The 15,635-nt window shown below is 31.4% G+C and overlaps 1 protein-coding gene across 2 annotated transcripts in view; it reads left to right on the forward strand.

The window, feature by feature from the left end:
* CERKL (CERK like autophagy regulator) overlaps nucleotides 1-15,635 on the forward strand; it is a 224,758-nt gene that overhangs the window by 139,461 nt on the left and 69,662 nt on the right. For both annotated transcript variants that reach the window (XM_074302962.1, XM_074302961.1), the window contains one exon: nucleotides 2,965-3,028. In XM_074302962.1, the coding sequence (XP_074159063.1) occupies nucleotides 2,965-3,028 (64 nt within the window). The remainder of the gene's footprint in view (nucleotides 1-2,964; nucleotides 3,029-15,635) is intronic.

The following is a 15,635-nucleotide window of genomic DNA, read 5'->3' on the forward strand; positions in this document are numbered from 1 at the left end:
AGCATCTCAAACATTCTTATGTTGTTTGTTAAAAAACTGAAAATTTTAATTTTATTTATTTATTTTTTTTGCAAAACCCATAATCTGAAGAGATGCAAAGGATTCATCTTCTCTTCCTGGATGGGGCATTTTGAATAGAACTGGCACTTTCCATGTTGTGCCCTTTGCAATAGTTCTAGTAGGCTGACACTATATTTTTCCATAAGCAGTTATTGTCACAGAGTCATTAGTTGCTAATGAAAGTATAGATGCCAAGTCATTATTGAGAATGGTATTTCCACTGAATCATAAGCTATTGAGGATTGTGTTGCTACCATGAGTAGCAGGAATTTCATTTCATTTTAAATCATTTTGGGGAGCAGAAATTCCTTAACTGTTTTCTGTATTTCTTGGTCAGGAGTTGTATATCTATATCTGTATCTATATCTATATATTAATATATAGATATAGATACAGATATAGATATAGATATAAATATCAACACATAGGTGAAGTATCAGAGTTATAACTAGTTCTTTACAATTCCATTTTTTTTATTATTGCTCTTTGGGGAAGATCTAATGTTTCATTGTGTAAAATATATACATCATAAAACTACTGCTTTATCATCATTCCTTTGTCTTTTAGCTTATACTCTATATTCCTCCAAAAGGATTATCATCACAATCAATATGTTTCACCAAAATCAAAAGTGTTCAATGAATGTCATATCTCATTACTGAGCACCAATTTTCTTCACAATGATGACTATTCAGCCTAGTAGTCAGAGAGACAGGATACAGTGACAGTCTCACAATATCACTTCAGAAACAAACACGAAAATGTGCAATGGCACATTTTGTTGTGTTGTCACACAACAATATGACATCATTTGAATAAGTTGGTCTGTTCTTTATAAATTTCCACTAGGAAGTATTGTAATCAAATTTAACCTTTTAAAAAAAGATTCGGAGAATGAAAGGAAAAATCATTAAATGGATGCTTTTCATATAAAAGCAGGTAACCTTAACTTGACTTAATACTCAGAACTTTGATAAAAAGGAAATGATAAACCCATAAACATATCATAGACCCCCCTTAGGTCTCCATATGATTGCAACTTCTTACTGCTTCTTAGCTTCTGGATATATCTATATATATATGTACATATATATATATATATATATGTTATTTATTCAAATCTATAGTAATCAGCCTACAATCCATTGAATCAGTATTCCAGCTAAGACCCAATAACATAATTTCAATCCAAAAAGGAATTTAACCAAAAGATAATAATGGGTTAAATAACACACATATCAGGAAACAACAATTTTCACTAAACACACCAAATAATTACCAACTGGTTTGGCTTGATCATTTCCCTCTCTTATCAGAGTACTGAAATTCTGTTTGTAAAAATGTATATTAATTGAGTGTAGTAATCTCCAAAATTGTTCTGTTGTTTTTGATGATGTTCTAATTTGCTTGGAATTAAAATTCTACCTGAGAGAAAAAAGTAAGAAAACAATATTTTTCATTGAGATTTTCCCCTTTAGTCTAAATATCATCTTCATGCTGCAACTAATTTTATAATGGATTTGAGAAAATTGAATTATTAATGAAGGTATGTTTTTTGGGAGAGATAGCAAGTTGGGTATCATTGTAGCATGTTTCTTCACGATGACCTGCCTTGAATTTTTGGCTTGCAGTTATGTATAGTATTTTGTCATCTCAAATGTGGCACTAATCATATTGAATTATATTGTGATAATGTGCATTTAAGGTAATTTTCATGTGAATGCAAATTAATAATAAATATTATCTTGCATATTTAAATAATCTTCAAATATTATTAATATTCAATAATAAAACTAGTTGATATCATTCTTGTTTTTATTCTCATAGATTTTAATTTAGAAAGGCTCTTCTACTATATTTCAATATTATTTGAATAAGTCATGGGAGAATTATGTTGTAACACTGGTGGAAACAGAATGATTCTTTTAGACACCAAGACTAATAATTTTTAACAATATCTAAAAACATTGTAGGAAAAACTTGAACTGTGCTGGCACCAGGGACAGACAGGCATGAAAGATTAATGTAATCTTGCATATAATGATGCACATTCTTACACAAAAAATCCATCTGCAAGTGTCATGTCAGTCAGCAGAAATCTTTGATGGGTGGATACAGCTGGGCTGTCTCTTCTGGCAAAGCTGCCCTGGAAAATGCTAAATGTGGTTATGATGTTTTGTGCCATCTGCAGTATGCCAGTTTATCGTGTCTTTGCTGGCATTTACAATACTACACAGGGCATCAACAACCATAGGAACAGCAATGTAGAGTGACAGATTCATTTCCTCTAGAGACTACAGACACTGGTATACACTTGCACCACCTTCATCACCCTCTTCTTCTTTCCTCCTCCTCCTCCTTGCATTAGAGCATATTGTTACTGGGTTTTGATTTTATTTTCCACTTCTTTATACAACTTTTCTTCATAGAATATCAGTTCCACATTTTTGTTTAATATGTTAATCTTATAAATGAAAAAAATCAGCTTATTTATTAATATAAGAATCATATAAACATCATTTAATATTGTCTGTGAGATAGCAACTAAACATGCCTTATTTTTAAAAATACTACTGGTGCTAATTTTATTACATATAAAGTAAATGCTTCTTAATTTAGGAATATTAAATAGGCTAACAACAAGGTAAAGTAGAAGGTTGCTAGTTGTGGGGTAACTCCAAATGATTTCTTCAGTTGAACAAATATATGATAGCATTTTTTATAAAACTTTAAAACAGGGAAATACCAGACAGTCTTTTCTCATGATTAAAATATATTCAAGAATAAATTTTGTTTTGTTTTACCATATGTTTATCATAACATTATGCCAGACCAAGTTCAATGGTGTTAAATAGATTAATTTTAATTTTAAAAATATTTTAATTTGTTTTTTTTTTTAAATAGTAACAGAATATGAAGGACATGCTCTATCACTGCTAAAGGAATGTGAACTTCAAGAATTTGATGGGTAGGTTATTTTTTTTTTACATATAATAATTCTTTTTTAATGAGGAATAGTTTGGAACTTCTCCATCTGAATACTTAAACCAAGAATCATGCTTATTTATAGAATGATTATTGAACTACATACTCTTGCCCAAGAAAGAGTCAATGAAATAATGGAAAAAGACCAAGCCTCAAATCAAAGAGACATTGTTTCAACTCTCACTTGGGACACATACTTGACTATGTGACTATGGACAGGTCTCTTAATTAACCTGTCATTTTCCCCTGCTAATAATCTAATATTATAGATTATACTATAATTTATATAGGAAGAGTTTCCTGAACAGTTTGCCCCTATTTCAATGAAATCATAAGATGTATTTAAGGGGGAAAAGCATTCTTACTAATAAAAATCTGGTGCTGTTGGTGAGGGGATTTAGCATTTAGAAATGGAAAAAAATGTTTTTCTCATGATGTCACAGTGGTCCTATGAACTATAAGGCTATTTATTTTGCCAATGGATTTCCAGGGTATATTGGGTGGAGTTTGTGAATTACTTCTCATAAATTTATTAGTCTGTCAAGAAACTTAATCTAAGCTCCTACATAATGCCAGGTACTATGCTAAGCATTGAGGATGCAAAGAAAAACAAAAGATAGTCCTGTTTTCCAGGAGCTCAACTTTTGAAAATTTTAAAATTTTATGTTTAGGGAAAAAACAGATTTATATAGCTAAAAAGAATATAACCACTCTTTTGGATTTCATAGCATTTTATTGTGGTTATCATATTTGACCTTGAGTAAATCTGTGAAAGTATCATAGAACAGGTGGCTTCTGAATTATATCTTGAAGAATGGCTAGTATTTTGACAGGGAGAGGGGATGGTGAGGTAGGAGTATGATTTGGATAGGGGAAAGCCATTTTAGGTAGAAAGAACAATGTGATAAAGGTATTAGGGCTTCCTCATGCATGTAATCCAATTCCCTTCTCTCTCCCCACCCCACCCCCCAAGTGGGAGAACATATAATTTTATGTTTATAACTATTCCTATATAGGCAACATAATATTATGTGGATGGAATGCTGTTAAAGAGATTGAAAATACAAATATAACTCAAATTTTCCATTGGTTTATGACTATGGGCAAGCTACTTAATCTGTTAGGTCTCTAGTAATTCTATAATGCTTATTATGTCTTTGAGTAAAAGAATGACACAATGGATGGAGTTGGCATCAGGAAAACCAGGATTCTGATCTTGCCTGAGTCATTTTCTTTGTATGTGACCCTGAGCAAGTTACTTAATTTCTTTAAGCATGTTTCTGTAAAAAGAGATATTTATAGCAAGTATCAAATGAGTTGTTGTATTAAAAAGTTTTGTGAACTCAAAAAAAATAAATAAAGCAAAGGCCTATAGGCAGAAAAGCATGGAATGAGTCTATGAAATAGTAGATATAGATAATCCAGCATAACGGGAGAACTTGGGATATGACAGGAAGTGGTAAGAAATAAATCTGAAAAATTAGGTTGAAAACAAATGATTAAGTACATTGAATATTATGCTTAAAAGTTTAGTGTTTTTGTTTTTCTGCTTTATCAGCACTAAGAAGGAAGTGGAAAGTTTCTGATCTACAGGGAGATATGATCACAATAGTCCTTATATTTTACTCTGGTAGCTAGTTTTGTGTTGAAAGGACCAAAGTGGGACAATATTATCAGGAAAGCCCAAGCCAGAGAAATTGAGGGTGGTGAATTTATTATACATTTGAGAAGAAAAATAAGTTGTACATAACAGAGACTTCCAGTTTCATTTACACTTCTATTTTTTAATTCTATTAAGTATGTGGAAATTAAAATAAAAAATTTAAATAAAATCCCCTCAAAATAAATAAGGAGAGGTTATTTACTGAATTGTTTTGAAATGAAAAAAAAAAGGATAAATGTGCAAGTTCTGGAATTAGAGTCTCTAGGACTTGGCAAGAAATTGGTAGTTGAGGTGAAAGAGAAGAAAAAAATCAAAGATAATTCTCTAAGGAGATTTATCTGTGTACTGAAAAGAATAGTATGGTCATTAACAAAAACAGGGAAGACAGGATGATGATCTAATTTAGAAAAGAAGATAATGTTCTGCTTTTGGACAGACTGAATATAAGTGTTTAACTATTGCCCACAAAACTATTTAAATAATTGTTTCCTCTTGAAACTAATTGATTTGCATTGATTTCTGGTTTTCATCACCCTGAAGTACCCTGATTTATATGGTACTTATAATCGTTAAAAATCTTAAAAAAATATTTGTTATTTGATAAATAACCCATCAATATTATTTGACATAACCAATCAATATAATATTACTTTTCCTTTCCTTTTGTTTTGCTTAAACTTTGATGTTACCTTTAATCAGGCTTTCAGTTTTGTCTTGTTTTGTAGCAGTAGGAGTAATTAATATAATGTCATTTTTAAACTGTTCTATTTTGGATTGAGTTATGTGAGAAAAGTAATGGGAAATTATATGATATTGTGTTTCTAAGGAATTGAAAATAATAATTATGAATAAGGAAAAATAAAAAAAAATCTTAACAGAGGAGTAAAACCAAAAGTAAATGAATATATATATATTCTTTATTTAATTACTTTAATTACTTGTTGATATATGAAATGTCAATGATTCAGAAAATAAAATACTACAAAAACATCATTTATAACAGAATGAAAATTAGAAAAAATGATGGAAAAGAGTATTTGGAAAAATAGCAAATATTTTCAAATAACTTTTATGAGTATAAAGTTAAGTTTTATTTGACCTGAACTTAGTTTACTGTTTTGATGGATTGCATAGAGATAATTAATATTAATTTAATACCAGTTTGTTTCTTTAAAATATAGTCATGCATTTTGACTGTAGTTATCCTACGATGCTTTTGCTCTGAATTTTGGCCTTTGTAAATTCATAGACATTTTCATACATTATTCTGTCTTGTAGTATCTCAGAACCTGTTTCTGTGTAACTAGCAGTCAAAGTAGGAAGAAAATAGCAATTTTTTTTCATATTCCTTTGTCCTTATCAGTACTACAGAAGGATCTTGGAAAGGCCTGATTATTTGCATGAAATAATTTCCTTATAAATTAATATTGATTAAACCTCAACATTCAGTTCAAATCAACAAAATTTTTAAAAGTTTCTTCCATATATAAAATTCTGTAATAAGTGCTAAGGATACAAAGACAAAAATGAAAGAGACCTTCCTTTCAGGAAGTTTATATTATATGCATATATACACAAATCTATCTATCTATATATATGTGAGATGTGTATGCATACATATATTTATTCACATACTTTATATAAAACATATATGCAAAACAAATTAAAGTTATTTTAAAGAAATAATGATAGTGAAAGTTAATATTTATATAGAACTTTGTTTAAAAAGCAATTTACAAATGTAAATTTGAGCCTCACAGCAACCTTAAGAGATACTTATTGTTTTTATCCCATTTTACAAATGAGTAAAGTGAGACAGAACAGAGTTAAGTGACTTTCCCAGGTTACACAGTTGGTAAATATTGGCCATTTTTGAATCCAGGTCTTCCTAACTCTGAATCCATACCCTCTGTAGGGCATTAGGAAAATCTTTCTGTTGATGACTGGAGGCATAGTGGTGTCCTTTGCAATAAAGCTTCTTAAATTGAGGAGTGTGGCCCCATGTGGAGTCACATAAGGAATATGGGGGGTCCTAATTTAAGATTTATTATTAATAAATGTTTGGTTCATATCTCTATTTTATATACCTTTATACTTGGGGTTACATAAAAATTTCTTGGGTGAATGGAAAAAAAAGTTTAAGAAGTCCTGCTCTACAGAACTACAGAAGTTTAGAAGAGAGGTAAGATTTAAGGAAAATATGATTTACAAATCAATTAGGAAGTATTTATTAAATTTCAGTTATTTGCCAGGCACTGTGCTAAATATTAGGTATACAAAGACAAAAAATGAAAAAGCCCTTGCCCTCAAAAGCTTGTTATGGCTTTATATATGTTGACTTTAAGATACCTACAGGATATCAGCAGGCATTTAATAAGGCAGGATGGGTTCAGGACTAAGATTAAAACTATATATACAGCCTTAGTCATTGGACTAAAAAGGATCCTTGAACCTGTGGGAGTTGATGAACTTTCCAAGAGAGAAAGGATAGAAAGAGAAAAGCCCAGGACTGATCTTGGAGGACACCTAAGTTACGATGAATGATTAGAGATGTTGGGAAGAATAAAGGACTCAAGCATAAGATCCAAAGAGAATTTAAAGGAAGAGAAGAAGCAGTGGGAAACCAAAAGGAAAAGAACTTAAGAAAAATCAGAGTAAAATCTCAGAATAATATTGAAAAGAGAGAGGAAAGGAAGCTGGGTACAGGTATCAAAATTAGTAGATGACAATCAAGTGCTAAGTAGATGAAGAGAGTTCTTTAGGAAAGTTAGCTATAAGAGCTGATCCTACTTAGCAATCTAAAGTGTGGAAAGTAATGACTAGCATGGATTGAGCAGCTTGCTTTTATGTCATGGCCAAATAATTGTTATCTGCACTTAAACTGCACATTGATTTTTCTCCTAGAAAAGAAGTTAAAGTGGTTAGGATATCTCTCTTGTTCATCATGAAGTTTAATTAAATGTTATGTTATTGTCAAGCAAAATCAAATTGTGAGACAAGTTTTAGTTTTACAAAAAAAAAAAAGATAAAGGATTGGAAAAGGAATATAGAACCCTTGGCTTGGAAAGTAAAATAATCTAATTCCAAGGCAAAAAGGTGGGGAAAGGATCACTAACCACTTCTTGCTAAGTACTAAATATGAGATTTTTCACAGAAGACAAAATTGTATCCTTTGAGAAGGAAATAGCTTCTTGTTCTCTAGAAAATAATGGGATGTCTCTACTGGGGCTGTCAGATAACAGACCATCCAATAAGAAGAAATAATTAGTTGTTGTTGGGAAAGCAGAGTAAAATTGATAACTTTTGCAAAAATTAAGGGATCTTTAAGCATTAAAACTCTTTAGGGGGAAGGGTGGAAAAATAAATAAGACGAAAGGGGGTAGTCTGACTTACCTAATGATTAATTAGAACTCTTCTTATAAAGATTGGATTCTATTGATGGCCTTAGCTGGACCTTGAGAAATATTTGTATAACCCAGAAACTCATTTCTAGCATAGATAGTAGACCTTTTGGGGAAAAAAAAGCAAAGATGGCATTGTGACATTAGATTTATTCATGATAAATTTCTGATTTAACTCAACTTTCCTGAACAAGTCTCTAAACTTAAGAATTCTATAGTTATAATAAACAGATTAATATTTACTCAAGACTTTTTGTTTAACAATTTGTATCAACACATGAAGCCAGCAGGAAATTAATAATATGTCTATGCATATGTACCTTTTCCACAAAGCAATGTCAGTTCATTTATATTCTTAGAGGAAGGAGGGCATTGGCAGTTATAAAATTACTAAAGAGCTAACATTTACTTTATACATTACAGGAAGAAACATAGTAGCCATCACCTAAATTAAGAAACTTATTGTAACAGTCATTGCTTATCTAGTTTGGCTATACTATACTATACTATACTATACTATACTATACTATACTATACTATACTATACTATATATATTATACTATATATATACCTTAGAGCAGAGGTGGAGAATGTTTATTCTGCCAAGGGTCGTTTGTACATTTATAACATCATTTGCAGGTCAATTAAAAAATCACATTAAAAATCACATTAAAAAAACAGAGGAAGAAGAAGTAGTCTAAATAGTCCCATCTCAGAAAAAGAAATAGAACAAGCTATTAACCAACTCCCTAAGAAAAAATCCCCAGGACCAGATGGATTTACATGTGAATTCTACCAAACATTTAAAGAACAACTAACTCCAATGCTAAATAAACTATTTGAAAAAATAGGCATTGAAGGAGTCCTACCAAATTCCTTTTATGATACATTTAAAATATATAATAAATTTAACAAACTTTTATGACACAAACATGGTACTGATACCTAAACCAGGTAGATCGCAAACTGAGAAAGAAAACTATAGACCAATTTCCTTAATGAACATTGATGCTAAAATCTTAAATAAGATATTAGCAAAAAGACTTCAGAAAATCATCCCCAGCATAATACACTATGACCAAGTGGGATTTATACCAGGAATGCAGGGCTGGTTTAATATTAGGAAAACTATTAGTATAATTGACCATATTAATAATCAAATTAATAAAAACCATATGATCATCTCAATAGCTGCAGAAAAAGCATTTGATAAAATCCAACATCCATTCCTACTAAAAAGGCTTGAGAGTATAGGAATAAATGGACTATTCCTTAAAATAATAACGAGCATATATTTAAAACCTTCAGTAAACATCATATGTAATGGCGATAAACTAGAACCTTTCCCTGTAAGATCAGGAGTGAAACAAGGTTGCCCACTATCACCATTACTATTCAATATAGTACTAAAAACGCTAGCCTGGGCAATAAGAGCCGAGAAAGAGATTCAAGGAATTAGAGTAGGAAATGAAGAAATCAAATTGTCACTCTTTGCAGATGACATGATGGTATACTTAGAGAACCCCAAAGAGTCTGCTAAAAAGCTATTAGAAATAATTCAGAATTTTAGCAAAGTTGCAGGATACAAAATAAATCCACATATATCCTCAGTATTTTTACACATTACCAACACAATCAACAGCAAGAGATACAAAGAGAAATTCCATTCAAAATAACGGTCAATAGTATAAAATATTTGGGAATATATCTACCAAAGGAGAGTCAGGAATTATATGAGCACACTTGCCACAAAAATAAAGTCAGATTTAAATAATTGGAAAGACATTCAGTGCTCTTGGATAGGCCGAGCGAATATAATAAAGATGACAATACTCCCTAAACTAATCTATTTATTTAGTGCTATACCAATCAGACTCCCAAGAAACTATTTTAATGACCTAGAAAAAATAACAACAGAATTCATATGGAACAACAAAAGGTCGAGAATTTCAAGGGAAGTAATGAAAAAAAAAATAAATGAATGTGGTCTAGCTGTACCGGATCTAGAACTGTATTATAAAGCAACAGTCACCAAAACCATTTGGTATTGGCTAAGAAATAGACTAGTTGATCAGTGGCATATGTTAGGTTCACAGGGAAAGACAGTGAATAAAAATAGCAATCTAGTGTTTGACAAACCCAAAGATCCCAAAATTTGGGTTAAGAATTCATTATTTGACAAAAACTGCCGGGAAAACTGGAAATTAGTATGGTAGAAACTAGGCATGGACCCACATTTAATACCACATACTAAGATAAGATCAAAATGGGTCCAAGATTTAGGCATAAAGAACGAAATCATAAATAAATTGGAGGAACATGGGATGGTTTACCTCTTGGACTTGTGGAGTAGGAAGGAGTTTGTGTCCAAGGGAGAACTAGAGACCATTATTGATCACAAAATAGAACATTTTGATTACACCAAATTAAAAAGTTTCTGCACAAACAAAACTAATGCAAACAAGATTAGAAGGAAAGTAACAAATTGGGAAAACATTTTTACAGTTAAAGGTCCTGATAAAGGCCTAATCTCCAAAATATACAGAGAATTGACTTTAATTTCTTATAAATCAAACCATTCTCCAATTGATAAATGGTCAAAGGATATGAACAAACAATTGTCAGATGATGAAATTAAAACTATTTCCACTCATATGAAAAAGTGTTCCAAATCACTATTGATCAGAGAAATGCAAATTAACTCTGAGATATCATTACACACCTGTCAGATTGGCTAAGATGACAGGAACTAATAATGATGAATGTTGAGGGGATGTGAGAAAACTGGGACACTGATGCATTGTTGGTGGAGTTGTAAAAGAATCCAACCATTCTGGAGAGCAATCTGGAATTATGCCCAAAAAGTTATCAAAATGTGTATACCCTTTGACCCAGCAGTGCTACTAGTGGGCTTATATCCCAAGGAAATACTAAAGAAGTGAAAGGGACCTGTATGTGCCAAAATGTTTGTGGCAGCCCTTTTTATAGTGGCTAGAAACTGGAAAATGAATGGATGTCCATCAATTGGAGAATGGTTGGGTAAATAATGGTATATGAATGTTATGGAATATTATTGTTCTGTAAGAAATGACCAGCAGGAGGAATACAGAGAGCTTGGAGAGACTTATATCAACTGATGCTGAGTGAAATGAGTAGAACTAGGGGATTATTATACACTTCAACAATGATACTGTATGAGGATGTATTCTGATGGAAGTAGATATCTTCAACATAGAGAAGAGCTAATCCAATTCCAATTGATCAATGATCGACAGAATCAGCTACATCCAGAAAAGGAATACTGGGAAATGAGTGTAAACTGTGAACATTGTTTTTTTTTTTTTTGTTTGTTTGTTTTTTGTTTGTTTTTTGGTTTGTTTCTCTTCCCAGATTATTTTTACCTTGCAAATACAATCCTTCCTTTGCAACAACAACAACAACAACAAAATTCTGTTCTGCACATATATATTGTACCTAGGATATACTATAAGATATTTAATATGTATGGGAATGCCTGCCATCTAGGGGAGGGGGTGGAGGGAAGGAGGGGAAAATCTTGGAACAAAAGGGAGTATAAGGGATAATGTTGTAAAAAAAACTATGCATATGTACTGTCAAAGAAAATGTTATAATTATAAAAATTAATAAAAAAACAAAAAAAATTATATATATATATATATAGGGTCCAATGGCCTAAAATTCTCTAGTTGTAGTCAGACCAATGGATGTTTCTTGAAAGATCTCAAAAATAAATTCTGAAGGCATATAGAAGCACTTCCAATGAGGAAGAAAAGAAAGTTTTCATGGAAGTGCTTAGAGACATATACCTGTACAAATTTCATGAGCAACTGGGTGGCATTGTGGACAGAGCATTTTACTTAGAAACATGAAGTCTTCCATTTGAATTCTGCCTCAGACAATAGCTGCTAAAATTATTTAATCTCTTTAAGCTTCAGTTTCCTCATCTCTAAAATGGAAATATAATAGCTACTTCACAGCATTGTGAAGATTAAATATAATAACATATGTAAATCACTTTCCAAACTTTAAAGTGTTATGTAAACAGTCATTCATGACCACAGGAAACTATTCCATGAGTTTGAATTTTTTAACAATAGCTTCTTATTTTCAAAATATAAGCAAAGATAGTTTTCAACATAAACCTTGCAAAATTTCGTGTTCCATTTTTTTCTCCTTCCCTTCAATAATTAATCCTCTCCCCTAAACAGTAAGTAATCCAATATATGTCAAACATGTACAGTTTTTCTATACATATTTCCAGGATTATCATGCTGCACAAGAAAAATCAGATCAAAAGGAAAAAATGAGAAAGGAAACAAAAAGCAAAAAAAAAAAAATATGAAAATACTATGCTGTGATCCACATTCAATCTCTACAATCCTCTTTCTGGATGCAGATAGCTCTCTCCATCACAAGAATATTGGAAGTGGCCTGAATCACCTCATTTTATTTTAATATTTTATTTATTTATTTATTTAATATTGCCTCCCAGTTACATTCAAAACTATTTTTATATTTGTTTTTAAGATTTTCAAGTTCTAAGGTCTCTCCATTATTGCCACCCACAATTAAGAAACCATATGTGAAGTTATGTAAAACATTTCCATAAAAGTCAAGTTGTGAAAAAAAGCATAGATCTCTCACCCAAATGAAAATTAAAACCCTCAAAAAATTATAGTAAAAATAAAAAGAGAGATAGAGAAATAGACAATGCTTCAATCTGTATTCAGACACCATCAGTTCTTTCTCTGGCTATGGATAGGATTGTTCATCATAAAATCCTTCAGAGTAGTTGTGGATGATTATACTATTTTTTTATTATAGCTTTTTGTTTACAAGATATATCCATGGGTAATTTTTCAGCTTGACAATTGCAAAACCTTTTGTTCCAACTTTTCCTATCCTTCCCCCCACCCCTTCCCCCAGATGGCAAGTTGACCAATACATGTTAAATATGTTAAACTATAAGTTAAATACAGTATATGTACACATGTCCATACAGTTACTTTGCTGTACTAAAAGAATCAGACTTTGAAATAGTATACAATTAGTCTGTGAAGAAAATAAAAAATGCAGGAGGACAAAAATAGAGGGATTGGGAATTCTATGTAGTGGTTCATAGTCCCAGAGTTCTTTCGCTGGGTGTAGCTGGTTCAATTCATTACTGCTCTCTCTATTGGAACTGATTCGGTTCATCTCATTGTCAAAGAGGGCCACGTCCATCAGAATTGATCATCATATAGTATTGTTGTTGAAGTATATAATGATCTCCTGGTCCTGCTCATTTCACTCAGTTCATGTAAGTCTCTCCAGGCCTTTCTGAAATGGATGATTATACTATTGAGAATAACAAAGTCATTTATAGCTGGTCATCCTAGACCATTGCTATTATTTTGTATACTGTATATTTCACTTTATTCATGGAGGACTTTCCAGGTTTTTTTTTTCCAGACATCATCCTGCTCATCATTTCCCAAAGAACAATAATATTCCATCAGAGAAACTTGCTTTGATTACTTTTTACAATTGCTATTCCTAATTTTATTTTCACACCATTTATTCTCTTTCCTTTCACCCTGACCCTCCTCAAAAATGTTTTGCTACTTTCCACTCCCTACCCTAATACATCTTTTATCACTTTCCCATATTCCATTTCCCTCTTATTTTTTTGCAAGGTAAGATAGATTTCTATACCCCTATTGAGCATATATATATATATATATATATATATATATATATATATATATATATATATATATATATATATATATATATATATATATATGTTATTTCCTACTTGAGTCAATTCTAATGAGAACAAGGTTCACTTTCTTCTCCTCCCCCACTTCCCCAGTTCCTTTCAACTGTAAATGATTTTTCTTCCCTCTTTTTTATGGCAGATAATTTAAACCATTCCACTTCTTCCTTTCTCTTTCAACCAGTACACTCATCTCTCACCCTTTAATTTCATCATTAAAAGAAAAAAGATATTATCTCATCATATTCAACTCACACCTGTGCCTGCTGTCTATATGTACTCCTTTTAACTGACACAATATTGTCAATGTCCTAAAGAGTAACAAGTATTATCCTCCCATGACGGAGTGTAAACAGATAAATCTCAGTAAGTCCCTTATGATATCACTTTCCTGATTACCTCCTTATGCTTCTCCAGAGCCCTATATTTGAAAATCAAATTTTCCATTTAGCTCTGGTCTTTTTATCACAAATGCTTGAAAATTCCTTGTTTCACTGAATGACCACCTTTTCCTCTGATGTATTATATTCAGTTTTGATGAGTAGGTAATTCTTGTTTGCAATCCTAGCTCAATTGCTTTCTGGAATCTCATATTCTTAGTCCTCTGGTCTTTTAATGTAGAAGCTGCTAAATCTTGTGTTATCCTCACTGTACTTTCACTATATTTAAATTGTTTCTTTCTGGATGTTTGAAATATTTTCTCCTTGTCTTGGGAATTCCAATATTTGACTATAATATCCCTGGGTGTTTTTATTTTGGGATCTCCTTCAGAAGGTGATTGGTGAATTCTTTCAATTTGTATTTTACTCTTTGCTTCAGGAATATCAGAAAAGTTTTTCTTGATAATTTCTTTAATTTGTGATCCTTTTGTGATCATGACTTTCAGATAGACCAATAATTTTAAAATTATCTCTCCTGAATCTATTTTCCAGGTCAGTTGTTTCTCCAATGAGATATTTCACATTTTTTCTATTTTTTTTTTCATTTTTTTGGTTTTGCTTTATTGTATCTTTTTTCTTTGTTTGTATAGATTATTTTAACACACATTGTTTTAAGAATCATGTTAGGAAGGAAAATCAGAGTAAAAAGGAAAAACATAGGAAAGATAAAAAAAGAATTGAACATAGCATGTGTTGATTTACCTTGTCTACTTAGTTCTTTTTCCTGCATGCAGATGGAATTTTCTATCCAAAGTCTATTGAGATTGCTTTGAATCCTGAAACACTGAGAAGAACCCAAGTCTTTCATAGTTGAGCAGCACACATTCTTGCTGTTATTGTGAATGTACTCCTGGTTCTGCTTGTTTTGTTCAGCATTAGTTCATATAAATCTTTCCAGGCATTTCTAAAATCAGCTTGTACTTCATTTTTATAGAACAATCATATTCCATTACCTTCATATACCACAACTTATTTAGCCATTCCTCAATTGATGGGCATCTACTTATTTTCCATTTTTTTTTGCTATCCCAAAAAGAGATGCTACAAACATGTTTGCACATGTGGGTCCTTTCCCCTTTTTTCTGTTCCGTGGGATACAATCCTTATAATGTCATTGCTAGGTCAAAGGGGATCACAGTTTTATAGTCCTCTGGGCATAGTTTCAGATTGTTCTTCAGAATGGTTGGGTCATTTCACATATGGATTTAATGTTATCATTTGAAAGTTATCTGTTCATATCATTTGACCATTTATTGATTGGGGAATGTATTCTCTTAAGTTGGACACAGTTCTTTATATATTTTAG

The sequence above is a fragment of the Sminthopsis crassicaudata genome, chromosome 3, assembly GCF_048593235.1.
Source record: "Sminthopsis crassicaudata isolate SCR6 chromosome 3, ASM4859323v1, whole genome shotgun sequence".
NCBI classification, from domain to species: Eukaryota; Metazoa; Chordata; class Mammalia; order Dasyuromorphia; family Dasyuridae; genus Sminthopsis; species Sminthopsis crassicaudata.